The following is a 19240-nucleotide window of genomic DNA, read 5'->3' as shown; positions in this document are numbered from 1 at the left end:
TCACTTTAGTTACATTTATACAAAATAATTTTTGATTGTTTAGCTGTATCGGGGAATATTTTAGATTTATTATAATTTTAAATAGCGGCTAAATTTTGTAGCTTAAACTTTATAATATTGAAAGATTATTTCTTTCTTTGAGTGCCATCCTCTCTGGCCTGGATAGCCTGGACTCACGTATGTGAGAAAGGGTGCTCGAATCCAGCCGGCCGAAGACTCCTCCGTGTAGTAAATAGTGACTGGAGCATGTTAAATGTGTCGGGTCACAAAGTACCCCATGTGCTCATAACAAATTATACCACTAGGGATGGATCGTTATCTGGTTCAGGTCAAAATTACGATCTGTGGATGAATGTATGAATGGGCTCTCTCCATAAACGGGTGTGGCAGAAGTCAAATTCTTGGCCATAGATGGCGCCACAGAAATGCAAGAGCCATCGCACCCATTTCCTTAATTGGCCTACGACAACAACAAACGTCACACGCTATTTGAATGTCGCTGAATGATCTCTCCCCTCTCCCTTTCTGAATAGAACAACTTAGCTGTGGATGAAATTGATTTTTCGATTGTTGCATTTTTAACTTTAAATTTCTAAGAAGGCACCCATAGCTTAAATACATACTTAAAAAAGCCTCGATTATTTTCAATATATTCTTTGTCTAATGTCATTTTAATTATTCATTTTATTTGCTCTTGTTGAACAACCCACCCGATTTGGAGCTGTCGATATTCAACTTAGTATTCTTGTACTTTTAAATGCAACCCAGAAGACCCTTGAACCCTTGAATCAAGCATTGGGGGGGGGGGNGGGGGGGGGGGGGACTAACTATCGTGGAGAAGTCAGGCATGGGTTTACAGTAGAGATTTGAATGTTTTAACTGATCGAAAAGTTGTTCTTCTTCGTATTATTATTTTTTATTTTTTTGGAAAATTTCACTCTTATGATCAGGAAGCAATTTAAAAAATAAACAAGTAATATTAAAAAAAAAAAAAATTAAAGTCAATCCCTACTTAGGTCAACAAAGAAAATTTTTATTTTAGTTACTTTTTATTAAATAATTAAAATTTTTTTCTCTCATATGAAACTAAAATTAATTAATGAAATTTAATGAATGAATTAGTATTTGAAAAAACTGTATGAACATCAAGTGTCATCTACTACAAGTTTTAAAAAATGTATTTGTACTTGAATGGATCAATAAAAAGTATTTTATTAACAATTGAAAATTTGAACAGTATATATAAATATATATATAGAGAGAGATTGAAACTAATAGTAGGAATTGAAGAAAAAGAAGAAAGGCGCGTGGTATCAAACAAGTATAAAAGTATAAATCTGGTGACGTGGAATATAAAATAATTAAATACCTAAATGTGCGCAGTAAACTTTTTTTTTTTGTTCAAATGGAGCTATAAGTTAGAAATGATCACTCATGTTATTTTTAAAATATGTGATAACTGAATCGCTTCTAGTAAAATTTAAAACAATAACTAAAGCTTAACCAATCAAAAAATTCCATTTCATTTTTCGTTCATCCCTGTTCAATTAATGAATTANTAGGGTGTAAAAAAGAAGAAAATTCATGTAGAAATAGTGTGCCCCCCAAAATTTTTTAAATTTTTTTTTTGGCCGCCTAATTGGCGTTTACTTGTAGAATTGCTCATATAGAGAGAGAGTGTGAAACTAATAGTAGGAATTGAAGAAAAAGAAGAAAGGCGCGTGGTATCAAACAACTGTAAAAGTATAAATCTGGTGACATGGAATATAAAATAATTAAATACCTAAATGTGCGCAGTAAACTTTTTTTTATGTTCATATAGAGCTATAAGTTAGAAATTATCACTCATGTTATTTTTAAAATATGTGAACTAAATCGCTTCTAGTAAAATTTAAAACAATAACTAAAGCTTAACCAATCAAAAAATTCCATTTCATTTTTCGTTCATCCCTGTTCAATTAATGAATTAATATTTGGAGAAAAAAAACTTCATTAACATCAAGTGTCATCCGTTACGGTTACAGTTGAACTTAAGTAGATGAATAAAAAATATTTTATTAATTATCGAAAATTTGAACAAGCTTAGGGGGAGTGTGAACTTGTTGTAGGAATTGAATCAACAGAAAAGATTTCTGATCAGCTAATTATGTAAACAGATGATTTTACAGTTCATTTTGTAATTTTCATTGTTTACACTTTTGTCTTTGAATAGAAAAAGACATTTAGATTATTTTACAAAAATAGTTTGTATCACCTAATTCGAACTAATGTCGTGTCCTAAGTTTGAAGAAAATTATACAGCACTTAAATTAATAGTTTTTTGTCCTGGTATTAATTAAAAGTAAAAGGTTACTTTGCAATTTTAAAACTTTTGTCTTTAACACTAAACATACCAGAACTTAATCTATACCTATTTCTACCACCATAACCAGTCAAATGTCCGGACTTTTTGCTTCTTGATTGAATGTATAAAATATGGATGTTAGGAAGGAAATAAACTAAAAAACTTTATTATAATTGAACAAAATTGTATATTACGCATTTTTTTCATATACAGGATGTTTCCGTTGTACATTTCCGCAAACATATTTCTTCTAATTATTATTGTTTCTATAATCCGTTATAATTATTCTTATAATTGTAAGAATATATAAGAATTATAATTCATAAAATTATTCATCTAATTAATATTATTTCTTCAAAGAACTTGTGCTGTCTTGACTGTTTCGACATTTTTCTGGGTAAAAACTAACAGTTAGTTAGAAATGAAGTAGTAAAGTTATCCAAATAAAATATAAGCTACTTACCAAAACATTTAGTTTTTGTCACTTTTTCTGACACAAAATGTCAATCTGAAATGCTAGGTACTTTCTTGAAATTTGAATTCGCAGTTATTCTCATTGAACTAACAACGCAACAGTCTTTGCAGAAATGTGCAATTAATCGAATGCAATACGTTGAACATCGTCATTTCTGATCCGATAACCTTATAATGCAATAAATTGTTCTCTCCGTCAAATGACCGGTTGTGGTGGAAATAGGTATACGACAAGTATTGTTCGAAACAAACAAAATATTAAAAAAGAAAATAATAATAGAATGTTATCTGTATTTAATTGTTAGAAAAAGTCATGAAGTCAAATGCGCAAAAACGATAAGATGACCAGAGCATTTACAGATGCAAGAGTTCTTAAACGGTCATCTGACCGGTTATGGTATGTTTAGTGTTAAGAGTAAAAGGTTTCTTTACAATTTTCAAACATTTATCTTTAAATGAAAACCATTGAGATTATTTCTCAAAAATAGTTTGTGTCGACTGTCGTGTAATGTGTGTGACCGAAATTGAAATAACTAATACTATTAGTTAAAAAAGTTTACTTACCCCGGAAGCATCTTTTGTTTCATCTGCATCCTTTGCTACTGTTTTATTACACTCTTTATGAATGAGTAGTCCTATTAAGAGAGACGTCCTCTGTTGCTAACCTTGTGTTTTATTTGTTTGTTTTTCTGCGTTATTTTGAGCTGTTTCTCCCTCAAAAACCTCTTCAACAGTGAAGTAAACAAAGGAAGGGGAAAAAAAGTATTTGTGATAGCGTGGAGAACACTTTTCACACTTCTGCAAAAGGCAGGGACATTTTGAAAAAAGCTAGAGAACTTTTTAATTTCGTGGTCAAATTTTTTTTTTAATTTCTGAGAAAAAGATGAATTTTTTTTTATTTACACAATTTTAAATCTTTAAGTGCAGTGAAACCTGCGTAAGTTGACCACATGCTGTGCATGGTTTTGGTGGTGAAATTCAACGTCGACAGTTGGTCAACCTATTGATCGGGAAGTTTTATTTTTATTTCATTTTATTCCTATGTCTTTATTTCTATTAAACCCAATTTTTAAATTTCAAGGTCAAAAATGTTTTGAATTTCTGAGGAAAGGATGAATTTTTATTTACATAATTTTAAATCTAAGTGTAGTTAAACATGCGTAAGTTGACCACACGTAGTGTATGGTTTTAGTGGTCAATTTGGCTTAGTTTCATTAAAAAGGTCCTCCACGAAGGCAAATTTCTTCCAACACTTGATCCAGGAGATCCCTTGTCTTCTGGATTGGATTCAGAATGACAAGGCTACGGGGTTGAAAATTCGTTGTCGTATACCGAAAATTGGGTCGGCTGTTCAGTTATAAAATAAAATTAGTGCCTATTGTTAAAATTAGTTTATCATCATTTTATCAATATTATTGTAATATCAATGATGATAAACAATAATTATTGTCGAAATTAATTAACACTAGATAAGAAAGTTATTTTGACTGCTTTTAATTTCAATTAGAAAAACAATGATTTATATAATGACACAATTTCTTAGAATTTTGTGACTTTTTGTACAACTTATAATTTTTTTATTGTTTACTAATAACTTGCTATATAACTGTAAATAATATAAAAAATGTTAAAAATTAATTTTAAACTAATTTATTTATGCATTTACAATCCAGTCATTTTGACTGCTTTTGGGCAATATCGGTATATACTAAGTTTCCATCTTTCTAGTGTTAATCATTATTAGTGTCAATAATCGTCCGGCGATTTTTTTTTATATTTCTTCTGAACAAATTAATACTATTTCTCCATTAATTTTAATTAACAGTACACTGCTTATTTTTTTAAAAATTCAATTACAATTTATTACAATCTATTTTAATTATTTAGTTTTATAGGAGCACCTTTTTAAACTATAAACAAAATAAACCCGTGGTTTCAGATAACTTTAGGAATGCTAATTTGTTGACATAGTTCGCCTATGGTAATACGTTTACTTAAATTATTGAGTATATTAAACATAATGAATAAAAAGTAATTAAATGTTGAAAATATTAATGTACAGTAAATTACTTTTTTTTTAATGAGAGTTATAAGCGAGAAAACATCACTGTTATCTTTAAAACACATAATAAAAAAACAGAATCGTCTGCAGTCTAATTTTTATCAGTGGCTAGTTTTAAACCAATGAAAAAATTCCACTTTTCAAGTGTTTCATTGGATATCTGCAAGTGACGTCACGCATTGGTCAACCAAAGATGTTCAACACGCGCGTGACGTCACTAGCAAGTATTCAATTAAATCTGATCCGAAAATTGATTCAGCGTGATAATAAACCCGAGCATTAAGGCTGTAACATTTAAACGCTATATTCAACCACGTGATTAGACCCAATCATGTAATTAGCTGCAAGTACCGAATTGAAATTTTTAAATGATTTTTAGGATTGGAGACTAAAATTGCCATTTTCATCCACTGTTCAAATTTCAGGATGCTAGCACAAATGAATCTGGAGTTATAACCCAAGTCAATATTCTTAATGGCCCCATCTAAACATTTTAATGGCTAAAGGCCTGGTTTTTTAGGACAGGACGCCGTCATCTGGAAATCAGCGCTAACCTCTGATTGGTCCATTTGTGAGTTTGATAGTGTACGTCATCGAACGCTCATCTTGAACTCGATGACGTATACTATCAAACTCACAAATGAACCAATCAGAGGTTAGCGCTGATTTCCAGCTGACGGTGTCCTGTCCTAAGAAACCAGGCCTTTATGTTGGTTTCAGTGCGATTCATGATGGTCCAACGTCATTTGATGATCACCATCATCCAACATTTTCCATTATGCGTTCGTGGTTTTTGATATGCCAAGAAACATCCATCATTCCATGATGGAAAATGCTACTTTTGTACTACGATGGTTAACCATCCAGAGAGGTTTGATTCTCATGGTGATAAGTGATGGTTCATGATGGTTCCAACTATACAATTTCATGGTGGTTTATTGGGAATTGTTGTTGGGTTCAGCAGGAATATACCATCAAAACAGTTTTTTTTTATGTTTGATCATTATGAATCTGTCCGAATTCCTACATTGGGGTGATGGTGGTTCATAGTCGTTCCAAGATTTGATTTCTAAAAAACTATGATGGAAATTTCTGTTGGCTCAACAGGAACAAACCATCAAAACAAGTTGCTATTCTTATGTTGGACCATCGTAAATCAGTCCGAATTCCTACAATGGCGTGATGGTTACTTATGTTGGTTATTATCAAAAACATTTAATGGTTCATGATGGAATTATGGATGGTTACCATGTAGATCATGCTGGTCCATCAATGCGAAACCACCAGAGATGGACAGACAAACGTTTTTATTGTTCATCCTCACCTTTTCTAGGTCTCGTTATCCTTCCTATGGCTTCATCATCATGAATCGTATGAGCACAACCAATTTCATTGAATCCATCACAAGTGAGATGCAGTTTCAATTACAATCACCTTATCTCTTGTATAAAAACCGTTCAGGTTAGTTCATTTTATCTCCACCTTTTGCGTGGCCAGTGGCGTAGTTTTGGGGAACAACCTCCCCCCCCCCGAAATTATACATTACTTGATTAATGAACTATTCAGTTTGGTAAGTAAGATGTAGACATAAAATTTTTTCATTATTTCGTAATTTCGTTTATATATATAGCTGCAAACTTGCACTGCCGTTGAGAAAAAAAAAACTTCTTAGTAGTAGCATTATTATAGGAGTTAGACATATTAAATCTTCAATTTAAAGTTAAAAACAAAATTTAAATTACAACCTACCACGACATGTCAATAATTACAAAATATGTAAGTATGATTATTTGTTATTTTACTTAGNAGACACACACACACACAGAGAGAGAGTGAGAGAGATAGCTGTAAACTTGCACTGGCGTTGAGAAAAAAAAACTTCTTAGTAGTAGCATTATTATAGGAGTTAGACGTATTAAATCTTCAATTTAAAGTTTAAAACAAAATTTAAATTACAACCTACCACGACATGTCAATAATTACAAAATATGTAAGTATGATTATTTGTTATTTTACTTAGCTCTTCAATGTTTATTTAGTTTAATTATTACAAAATCTTTCCAACTTTAATTGTTCATTTACTACCATTTTGTAAAATCTTTTTTGAAACTTTAAATTGAATTTTGTACATACAATACATGCATTAAAACTACGCCACTGTGCTTGGCTTCGGTTAATTATTGTTATTATTAAATTATGTACTCGTTTTCATGTTATCGTGTATATTGAAATCAGAATTTCGACCCTTTTCCAATCATCTAAATTAGGGGTTCTTTAGCAACGGAACCCTGGATTTATAAATAAAGTGTATGAAAATAGTTGTGAACTTATAAACCAATAGGAGATTGCATTTTTTTAAAAATTAATTAATAAAAGGAATGCCATTTTATGCATCGTTAATGATCCTAAAGTAGATTTTACAGTTGAATTCATAGTCCTAGATTCGAATCTAGTTTAGTGAATTTTTTAGTAACTTAAAAGCACAAAAGGAAATAATATATATATTTTTTTTTTACAAAGGCATTGTCCTTTTTATAATGTACTCACCAAATGTGTTATATGTTCATGTCTGTTCTTTTATTTGGGACCAAATAAAACCCACCCAACCCATTCACGTTTGAAGAATTAAAAATACACGTGGCTTTCCAAAAGAGTGTTCAGTTGTTTGAAAATGTGCATCATTTGGAGAAGTTTGTAATTTCTATTGGTTCTAAATCATTTGTACAGAAAAAAAAATACGGATTACTTAATTTCTGATAAGTAAGTGATAATATGTACTTGTACATTGTTTCCTTTAATTTAGTTGGTTTTGTGAGACTTTAAAACTTGGTATTTTCAACATGTAGAGTACAAATAGATCAAAACTGTAATTAAATGCTATATTTATTATTTTTTATGCGAAAAATTCCAATGTAGCAAAATAATTTTGGTTAATGTTGAAATTCGTAATATCGGTAAAGCGAAGTTTCGTTATAGCGTAGCGATTGTATGGGATTATTTTTTTTTATTTAAGGTTACTTTATTTATTTTTTTTTTTTTTAAAGAGAATGGGAAATATGAACAGATTAGTAATATCCTTCGGTCCAGTGACAAAACTTTCTTAATTTCTATGCCTGTGCTGGATTATCTGGCTAAACCACGAGAAACACCCCCACACCATTATACTGCAGGTAAAACCACCATAATAACCGGATGTCCGGATACTTTTGGCCGGATAGTGTATAAAAGCTATTACAGTTCTGACGGTTTTTATTTTTAAGAAATGGTGAAACAGTTGCCATATCTTTGCAATAAATATTTACAGAAATTATGTTTTGATTCCTTTTTATCAGCTACGGGAACTTACTTTCAAAAGTGCCCTAATAATAACATTTCTCTAACTATGTTATTTTCTGATGTATATTTATAGGGGATATAATCGGTTCTTGGTTTTATGAGCACAATGATCTTCAAAGAATTTCAAAAAGAATACAAACGTAAGTTTTTTTTAATTAATAAATAAATAGTCCCAACGAAATGACGGGGATGGATTGATTAAAAACTTAATTGGCTTGAAATTAAATTATAAAGAGAGTAATAAAAGTCCAAATGTTTCAAGAGCTCCAAATTAGGTGTTCATTTTCAAGATTTGAACTCGAGCAAGTCTTGAAAATGGGTGCCTAGCGCTTTCAAATTTTATTACCCTCTTCATAGTTTTTTTAAGCCAATGAAGTTTTTAATCAACTTTTTTTCCTTTTTTCCAATCCTGTTTTCCAGTAAAAATTCTACAGTTTTTGTATGTTATTAGATCAAAAATTACTCGGATGTTCGTTTTTTATTTTGCACACATTTAACATCCTAAAGAAATGTTCAAGCTAATCAAGTAAAAATTTTATGAGGTAAAAAAATCATTATTTTGAGAAAACAACACAAGTGAAAATGAGTGAGTTATTGTTTCATTTCCGTGAGTGTTTGTTATCACAAGATATTATTTATTTTATGCATTCAAAAACAATCTAATAAATGTTTTTTTTTTTTTTTTTTTAAGAATCATTCTGAAGCATCATCCACCCCCAAAACGGCAACGGCGTGCATCTGAAAGTGAGACTCAGGACATCCTCACTCTTTTGTGTGAAGCCCATGAGGAATACTTAGTAAGATTTATTCTTAAAGATTCTGTTGTAGTGTAACTACCACTACAATAATCTATTCCAATTCACTAGTATATGAGACGAAAAAGTCAGATGCCCGCTTCGCGGGCAGGCACTTTGAATTACAACATATCTAGTCTAGTCTAGTCCATTCTATCTTCAGGTACTTTTATATAGATAAAGGTTGACATTTTTGATAACTCCTCTCCCCTCATTGGTGACCTACGGAAGTGATATATACACTCCTATCTTGACAGTAATGCCCATTTCGATTTAAATGGTACTTAGATGGGTGGTTCATATCGAACAGTAGACTTGTTATTTGTGAATGCCACATTGTTCTCCTTACACTGCAGTCTCGATCACAAACCCTGGAGATTGTACACACTCGACTGCTAATAGCAACACAGGAGAGACCGCGTTCACAACCGTGAACTTAATACAGCTCTCACGACCAGCGCTTAAGATCTGGTGATCTTAATACAGCTCTCACGGTCTTTCGCAAAATGGCAATGAATCAACTAGTGATATCCATTCGTCAAATTCTATCCTAGATAAAATGTAGTGTAACTACTACAGTAATCTGGTATGTAAGACGTGTTAACTCGATCTTGAAGTATCTTTAGATAGATGAAAGTTTACATTGATGATAACTCTTCTCTATCCTAGCTAAATGTGTGGTTAAGATTTTATATATCTAAAAAAAGATTCATAGATTAATTAGGCTCTTCTCGCGGTTTAAGACATAAGACAATCAGCCTGTTCCCCTGTCTTTGACTTCGCCCTTGAATTTTTTTCTCTTGAAATCCGTCTGCATTTATCTCTGTCAGATCATTCCTAGTCTTCCCCCTTTTCCTTCTGTCATCAGGAGCCCAGGTGGAAAAAAAAACACGCATTGATTTTTCTCTTGACATTCTAAGGCCATATCCCAACCTTCATATTTCCACCTTCTCTAAAAAGAAAGCACAATTTAAATTCGGAGAGAGTGATGAAAATAATCATAAGGATGAAAATTTATTATTGAACATGGGATTGAAAACAGTATTAAAAGGGTGGAGTAAAATAATGCTGGTTTTCAGTTAACACAACTGAAACTGAGGCGTGCGTTCTTGTCGCTTTAGTAAACATTATCAGGCATCTTCAAACCTCTCAAGGAATTGTTGTATGCTGTTGCCATCAGTACAATGATGTGCGGCAACTCAACTTAATCGTAACCGCGACAGTTACGATCAAGAACTTGAACTCTAACTTTTCATTCGCCAGAACAATCTAAGCTGTCTCTGTAGTATGATGCGCTGTGCTGATTTATATTCCTCTTCTTTATACTTTAATATTTTCGATGTTAATAAATACTAAAATAATGTAAACTCTAATGATTAGTCTCCCCTGAACACTAACCAACCACCACAGTGGTGACCCGGACGTGATGTGAACACGCCTACTTAGATGGATTGTCCACATTGAACAGCTGACTTGCTACATTATCCATAATCCTTTTCATAGATTAAGGTTGACATTGTCGATAGCTACATCCCCACAGATGTTAGCTGGGTGACATTTCAAACAACTTTTGTAATAATTAATGAAATAAATCCCTTTGTAGTAAGCAAGTTTGTAGTATCCTTTGTAGTTGTTATCCCCCACCATGACCTAGAAAGTCATGAGTTTTTCCTGATTTTCCTCTTTTCAATGTTCAATGTGGTTTGCTTTAACTCCATGTTTTGCGATAAGTTTCATTCTAATGGATTCCTCATATCACTTTCTCAGAATTTGTGAATCGAATTTTGGGACACCCTGTGTATAATTTTTTATTTTTTTTTAAATGAATTTCAAGAATTTTCAACTTAGAATTAAGTCTATTTAAATTTTATCTCTTATAAAGATGGTAAAAAAAATTAAATACAGAATAATAGCTCTCTGTAAAATGAATTTTGTTCACATAAACTAGAGGCTCGATTCGATTGTACTTGAATACAATCGAATCGAATTGCACTTGAAACAATTATAGTAGGATTCGATTGTACTTGAATGGTTGCTGAAAATTGTTTCTTGATGTATATTTTTCCAGAACAAGGAAAAGTCTCCTGGAATCTCTTCCCTCAATAACTTGAATACAAGTGAAAAAAGAATTATTTTTGAAAAGTCATCACTTGAAATGGAGAGCCAAAGATCTTCTGGATCCAAATGTGTTCCTTCAGACTCTTTTCTCAAAATGAGGGAAGAAAGTTTAAAGTCTTCAAGTGAGGATACTTGTGATATGTTACCTGCTCAAAAGGTATTTGTCAATTTACTACAACTATACGGTAAAATAAATTAGAATATCATTGTACAACAAACTAAGGTTTGTGATTTTTCTTTATTTAAGAAATAAAAAAAAAAAATCTGATTTGTTTGATATTAGATATTAGTTTTTTTCCCCTCCTTTAAATTGGATTTTTTTCAAGTTTTACCCATTGGCAAAATGGGTCTTGTTTTGGATTTGATGGCGTCCACACACTTTTCTACTGTGTTCAAGAGTAAACAGTGCGCATGCGTTGCTATGGCGACCGCTGCTGTTTTTCTTTTTATTTTCACCAGCAGGCATTTTTAATGTATTTACATAATAATAATTTAAAGTATTTTTATGTTCTTTTAACTAACTAACGTATAATGACTGGCTTGACGGTGATTTTAAAATAAATGCTGAAGAAGGAAAAGTATTTTGTGACGTCTTGAAACACGTGCATAAGGCAGGATTTGAAAACCAATCAGACGACACACATCAATGGAGACAGTTTTTGCAATCCATGATGGTTTGAAATGTTGTGGCGTTTAACGGAGTCAATCCAGAAAGAAAAAGCATTTAACCAATGGATCGTAATAAGACGATCACAAATTTTTTGTTGATTTTTTTTTTTAAATTTGGTATCTTATATCAATTTTAAAATAAATATTTATTTTTTTAGTTATATAATCATTAAGTAAATTAACTGAACTATTCGTTTTTTTTTCTCTTTAAATTGGATTTCTTCCATTTTTTAAAAATTTGATATCTTATATCAATTTCAAAATAAAGATTTATTTTTTTAATTATGTAATAATTAAGTTAATTAACTGAAACTGTAGCTGAATTAATGATTTTAAATAGTTAATAATACATTATTATTTTATTATATATAGCTTGTTTTTAAAAATGATTTTTTTTTAAGTTAAAAACTATAGTTGATTTAATTTTTTTAAAGTGTTTTTTAACAGAAAAAGTTTTTATTTTTATTTTCAAATTTGAATAATTTTTAATCCTTTCTTAGGTTATTTATTTTAGCAATGCTCTGTTATTGGGAATGAGATTGATTTGTTAAAAAAAAAATCATTTAGATTATTAACTAAAATTAATTTGATTTTCAAAACTATTTTTCGGTGGAAAAGTGGGTAGGGTTTTCAAAATTTTACCTACTGTAAAGAAACTATGATATGAGATTTTGAACCTATAAATAACTGAATTTATAAATTGTGTGTTTAAAACTACAAATGAACTCGAGGAGAAGTATTCAAATGGACCAGGGCCATTTTAAAATCAGGGCCCCCACGCACAGAAATGTTTTAGGCCCCCATAGCATATTATACCGTTTAAATCCACTTGGCAAAATCGCAGCGATATTGTGACAACGTTACAGAGTTCTTGCAGAAAGATTTTTCTTTTGAAAAGTAATGAAAAAAAATTGCTTTTCTTTACTACAGAAATTAACTTGTAATATTTGAATCATGCATTTAGATAATCACTTTGTGACTTGCTCAATTTACGCCGATAGTATCGTAAACGGATTTAATGTTTCGATTGTATTTTCGGCAGTTATTGATAGTGATTTTCACGTGGATTATAAATATCCCGATATATTTCAAACAATATGGATGCATTTAAGTATTTACTTTTTAAGACAATAATTCTATCGAATTTTTGGCAGTTATTGCTATTGATTTGTCCATAGTTTTTTAAAGCATCCTATAATTTTTTTATACGTTATTTATTGCAACAACCTAATCTCGAAATGAAACACGCATTTGAGGAGTCCGATTCGCGTGATTTCCTCATCCATGTTTTTTTCGGCAATCACTACTACCGATGTCGTGATTTTTAATTTTTTTTATTGTGATGATTATTAACAAAATGAGAAAAAGGAAATAATTTGTGCATTCCCACCACCCTCATCAAAATGCGAGAATATCACCCATAATATTAGAATAAAAAGTTATTATATGTGCAATTAAAAAAAAAATTATATATTTTTTTTCGTAAAGCAGCACTTTTGTTACTTTAAATTAGTAAACCAAATTTTTGTTAATATTAAAAGTATCTTGCCGAAAGATATTAGACCTAGAGAATTTAGTTGCAGATAGCTCGAAAAAATTCTGCTACAGGGGTTTAAATGCGATCTAAGAAACTTCACATGCATAGAATAAAGCATTTTTAAGATATGCAATAATTTGAACAAACTTTTTATTCCCCCAAAAACTCTAAGTCCATACAATAGTGCATTTTTAAACTATGCATAATTTTTTTAATAAAAAAAAATTAGATGCTAACCAATTGCAATCCTCAAATAATAAAATGATTTTCAAAACTAATGAGTTAATTATAAATATTAAATTAAGAAAACTTAAGGGTATAACAAATAAGAAAAATTTAAAAGGTATGAATTATGTCGTCACACTATTAAAGTCAGTTATTAAAACATCTTTCAATGCACATCAGACGTAAGCAGTTTAAAAGTTGCTGTCCCATATGTAATTTTAAACTCTTTCAATTATTACTTTATTTAACTAATTTTAAATACTAAACGCAGTTGCTGGTGGCCAAGCATATCTAGAGAAATTAGTTGAGTACCTAAAAACTACATTTTAATGTAGAAAAATAGATTTCGGCTGACTTTTTAAGTATTCATGGTGATAAACTGTTCAAACTATTGGTGTTTGCATTATAATCAATCATTATTTATAGAAAACATTATAAAATGCAATGTTGCTTATTCTTAGTTTTTTTTAATACAATACAACATATAAAAAGTAAGATTCTCAAGGACCCCTGATTGCTTGGGGTCACCGGGTGTGCTCCCAGCACGCCCAGGTGTGCCTATATGTAAGGACAGTACTGAAATGGAGTCAAGTGGAAATAGCTTCCCAATGATAACTGCTCCATGTCAACTTTTATTGTTACCTTACATCTATGTAAACAATCATAGTTAATTTTTTCCTATTTTCTGAAGCTATCAGCATATGGCAGCACATATCATTAGTGAAAATTGGCTAACCTTCAACATTTGAAAATTAATAAAGTTGGTGGGTGGGAAGTATACTTCCCACTGCCTTATAAAGGGTTAAAAAAAAATTTTTTTTAATTCTTCATATGGATGTAACTGAGCAGCTACATTATTTAAAAAATATTCATTATGCATGGCTTTTATTATAGTTTTAGAATAGTTGATACATACCAAATTTTTATCTTTTAAAGTAATATAATTCTTTCTTCTGAAGGACATCTATCTTTCTGAAGTAAACGAAGAAACTTCACAATCACCATTATTAGGTAATTTATTTTGCAGTTTTATTTCCAAATTAAAATAAAAGTAGTACCTCTTTTAAAGAAACACTCTCTATTTTAAGGATAATTCTGTTGGTCTTTGCCTCTTAATGAAAGATATTATCATTATATGTGTGCTCTTTTATGTTATTTAGCTTGCAATTAATTCTTTCTTTATTTGGATAGTTATGAGAGTCTTTAGTTTACTGACCCTGCCTTAAGTCCACTATAAACAATTTTCACTGTGTTTTAGTATATTGTTGAAGACAGTGATTGCAATACCCACAAAATTTGCTTGATAAATTATTGACTAATCTAACACATAGAGTCTGTCTACTACTTATAGGAATTGTTTTAACGGAATGTTAACAAACATTCAAAATTCTCTTCATATATCAAAGTGATTGTTTCCCCATATTGAATTTTTTTTCCTTCAGTTTTGGATTAATTAAGATCGAACCTTCTCAGCCGTTAAAGCATAGCTTAAACTGTATAAAACACTCATACTTTCTGTATTTATGGAAGCGAAACTTGGTCCCTAAATTCAGATATACAGCGGTCACTGGACACCTTTGAAAGAAAGATCCTCAGAGTCATTTTTGGGAGCATTCAAGAAAGGGAACGCTGGCGAACCAGATGTAACTTCGAGTTCTACCGACTCTATAAGCAGCCCCGAATTACATAAATAATCCATAGTAATAGGCTGAGATGACTGGGCCATCTATGAGAAGAACCACAACGGGCCACGTCCTAGAGGTAGACACCTATTAGATGGCTCAATGACATCGAAAATGACCTGACCACCCTAAAGATTAGAAATTGGAAGGGAGTTGCCATGGACAGGAGGCGCTGGCGTTTGTCAGCTGTTGAGGCAGCCAAGACCTGCAAGGGGCTGTTGCGCTGCCAAAGAAGATCTTTTTTATTTTTGAAGAGACTTGCAATTAAAAGTTGATCTTTCTGTGCAATGAATTTGCTCTCTCCTATATATGTTTCCTTTTGGAACCACTTGCAATACTCTTTTCAAGAAAATGACACATTTAAAATATTTCTGTGTATTAACTTCATTTTTAATTAAAATTTAAAATCTTGGAACGTATCATGTACATTAAAAAAATTGTAACTATTTGTAATTTAAATAACTGTAAAAAGGAAATAAGAGTCCACTATAAGCGTATGAAATAACATTAGTTAAACAGTAATTTGAATAATTCTCTAAATTAGTCTACTACAACAGTTTGCTCACAATATTCAGAGTTCATTATGGCAGGTTTAGACTATTTTACTTAAATTATTAAAATCTTATCTTATGAACATAAATGCAGTGATAAAAATTAATTGTACTTTCTGAAAATTATTTATATATTCGTTTTTAAAATTAAAATGATTGCTAAAAATCAAAATAAATAAATTATGGTTTTGTGCTAAGTTCCATATTTGCATTATATACTTCAATAAATGTGAGATTGTTTTATTTTTTATTAACTGTTATTTTTAATTTTAGAATGTCCAAATTGGCAAGATGTTATGAATGGAAATTTTGATATTCATTTACCAAGTATTAAAGAAGCAATACAATCACATATTGAAGTAAATATACTTATTAACATGCAAGGTGCATACACAGTAAAGTGTACAGGTCTTATAACATGTCTTATATACATGTCAGTATAACATGTCTTAATGTTTAAAATCGAACTAAAAAAACTTCACATACATAAAGCATTTTTAAGATATGCAATAATTTTAACAAACTTAAACTCATTTTATTACCCCCAAAAACTTGATGCACATAAAATAAAGCATTTTTAAATGTGTGGTCCTAAATTAAAATAGGAACTTTTAATTTAGATCCCCTATATGCATATTTAAAAAAAAATTAAGATACTAATCAAGATACAATCAATAAAGAATAAAATACTTTTCAAAACCAAGACGCTAATTAAATACTATTAAAAAGTCAGTTATTTTTCTATGCACACCAGACATAACCAGTTAAAAAGTTGCTCTCCCATAGTTGCTCTTTAATTCTAAACTCTTTCAATTATTACTTTATTTAACTAATTATAAATACTAAACGCAGTTGCTGGTGGTCAAGCATATCTAGAGAAATTAGTTGAGTACCTAAAAACTACATTTTAACGTAGAAAAATAGATTTCGGCTGACTTTTCAAGTACTCCTAGTCATAAACTGTTCAAACTATTGGTGTTTGCATTATAATCAATCACTTTTTGTAGACGAAAATGCACACTTTTTACACGAGAATATATTTATTTTAAAAATTATATAATGCAATGTTGTTTACTCTTAGTTTTTTTTAATACAATTTATAAAAAATAAGATTCTTAAGGGTCCCTTGAGTGCTTGAGGCCCCCAAGGCACTGCCCGTGTGCCCATGCGTAAAGACAGTACTGAAGTGAAGTAGTTAAAGCAACATAGCATATGACGCAGCTTCAGATCGATTGGTACCAGCCTGTTTGGGAAAGTAAAGGCGGCTTGTGGGCAATGTTGTTTTTTTTTGCTTTGATCATGTTATTGGTCACGACTTCGTCACTTTATGACAGATTATATGGTGCTCTAAACACTATTTTATGCACACTCAGAATTTAAAATAAATCTATTATTATTAATTTGGTTCATTTAATTCTAGCAATCAAACAATTAAGTAATTAAAGAATTAAATTTAAATTAAAGAAATTTCTTTTTAAAATCATCTCTAAAATTGTTCTAAATAAAAATTATGACAATGAAGTGAAAACACCTCAAAGAATAAAAAGTAAAGAAACTCTTTTCTGTTACTTGATTACAGTGCTTTACTGTGTATGAATTAATTCATTTTCGTATAAGATTGAAATTTAACTTAAATAACAGTAAGTTTTTTATGTATAATTTTTTATTACATTTACATTCATTCGCTTCATTTTTAAATTTATTCTAATTCCATTACATTTTTAAATTTATTCTAATTCCACTACATTTATAATGGATTAAGCTGAATTTTTGTAATAATAATAATAAATTCCATAATTGCCATAAATTCTGATGTCAGCAATTATGCCGAAAGTATTATTCTATTTTTATCAAAAATTATTTTAAAAAAATTAAAATTTTTCTTTAAATATTTATTTTGAATACCTGTTCTAAAAATACACTTAAGGTTGTGGATTACAGAAATTCATGTCTCTATAAAATATGTCTATTTTACAAATATATATTTCTTTGTTCAGTGCGCAAAAAAAAATTGAATTATTTGTGTATATAGCATGCAATTTTACTACTTTGAGGAATAGACATCATACATGCTAAGCATGGGTACCAGTTAACACAATCTAGCATTGTTTACCAAAATTTTCAGAAACTTGTAGCTCTCTGATTTCAAAATGTATCATTCCATAATAATGGCTCTTATAATAAATCAATGATTTGATTTTTTTTTTGTCATTTTGTTAATTTATTTTTTCACAGCAAACAAGATAAATAATAATAAACCATTCATTTTTTCATAAAGCTATTTAGAAGTCTTTTTTTTTTTTTTTTTTGCTTCATCATTATTTATTTCTTGTCCCATCATCTCTGTAATTTAAAAAAAAAAAAATTATCTGAACTTTGGTAAACATTTCAAAATGTTAGGGGAAAATGAGAGCTCAAACAAATTTAGATACAATAAATTTCGTTTAAGCAAGCAGGTGCAGAAGTTCAATCAATCCCATTCTTTTCGTGCGGTGAGACATCATTACTAGATCAGTTTGCAATAATTATGAAAAATAGAAACATTTTCATTAAAATGTAATATTTTTATAAAATTAACTAGAAAATATTTGTATAAAATTAACATTTTCAAGGAAAAAAGAACATTTTAATTTAAAGAACAAATGGAAAAGAGATATTAATTTAGTTTCATGATTTTTGTAAAGAGTGGCACCTATGATGCTAAGTAATTAAAGATGACATTTTAATTTATGTATCCTGATAAAAAATTTTATTTTTGAATAATCTTCTTTTTTTTTTATTTTATCCTCAAAATATGAGTAGAGAGTCCATAAAATACGGAATACTAAACTAAATTATCAACTTGTTCAGCACAAAGGAAGTGTAAAATTTAGTATTTTTGCTTAATCCATTTCAAATTAATAATTTTTATTTATAATTTTTAATTCTTATTATCAATTTTTAAATTATACTAATTCTAATTATTTATTATCTATATAATTCTAATTAATAAATATTTTAATTCTTATTATTAATTTTTATTTTAAATTTCTAATTCTTTAAATTAGTAATTTTTACTTATGATCTTTTACAGGGGAATACGGAATTCATTTTCAAGATTCATGAAGCTTATGTGTCTAGTCTGAAAACATATTTTACATCATAAAGATTATTTACTTCTTTTTATTTTAGATGTGATATTTACCTGATATTGTGTGATATTATCCTACAATAATTGAAGAAACACTTTGTTTTTGAAATTATTTAAAATTTTTTAGGAAATACTTATATTTTATTACGTTAGAAGTCATGTGATTTCTTGTGCTCATCAATAAAGTTTAAATCTTTCAGATGTTTCAGAAGCTACAGTAATTTACAAAAAAAAAAGTGTTTTTGATGACCCTATTTCAGAAAATATAGCAATAAACTTGTAACGATTACTTTGGTTATGCAATAATTGCATACAACT

At 29.8% G+C, this 19240-nt stretch overlaps 1 protein-coding gene across 2 annotated transcripts in view; it reads left to right on the top strand.

Annotated features, from left to right (window-relative positions):
* The window catches only part of LOC107449592 (uncharacterized), a 28022-nt gene extending 8895 nt beyond the window's left edge, over positions 1–19127 (top strand). The window contains exons 3-9 of one of the 2 annotated variants that reach the window (XM_043047689.2): positions 6214–6341; positions 8290–8356; positions 8908–9013; positions 11079–11285; positions 14519–14570; positions 16066–16151; positions 18866–19127. In XM_043047689.2, the coding sequence (XP_042903623.1) occupies positions 6214–6341; positions 8290–8356; positions 8908–9013; positions 11079–11285; positions 14519–14570; positions 16066–16151; positions 18866–18937 (718 nt within the window). In that variant the 3' untranslated portion in view covers positions 18938–19127. The remainder of the gene's footprint in view (positions 1–6213; positions 6342–8289; positions 8357–8907; positions 9014–11078; positions 11286–14518; positions 14571–16065; positions 16152–18865) is intronic. The other variant, XM_071185723.1, reaches the window with a different exon arrangement.
* The last annotated feature ends 113 nt before the right edge of the window (positions 19128–19240 follow it).

Source organism: Parasteatoda tepidariorum, chromosome 9, assembly GCF_043381705.1.
Source record: "Parasteatoda tepidariorum isolate YZ-2023 chromosome 9, CAS_Ptep_4.0, whole genome shotgun sequence".
NCBI lineage: Eukaryota > Metazoa > Arthropoda > Arachnida > Araneae > Theridiidae > Parasteatoda > Parasteatoda tepidariorum.
This window is presented reverse-complemented; position numbering and strand designations above follow the sequence as displayed.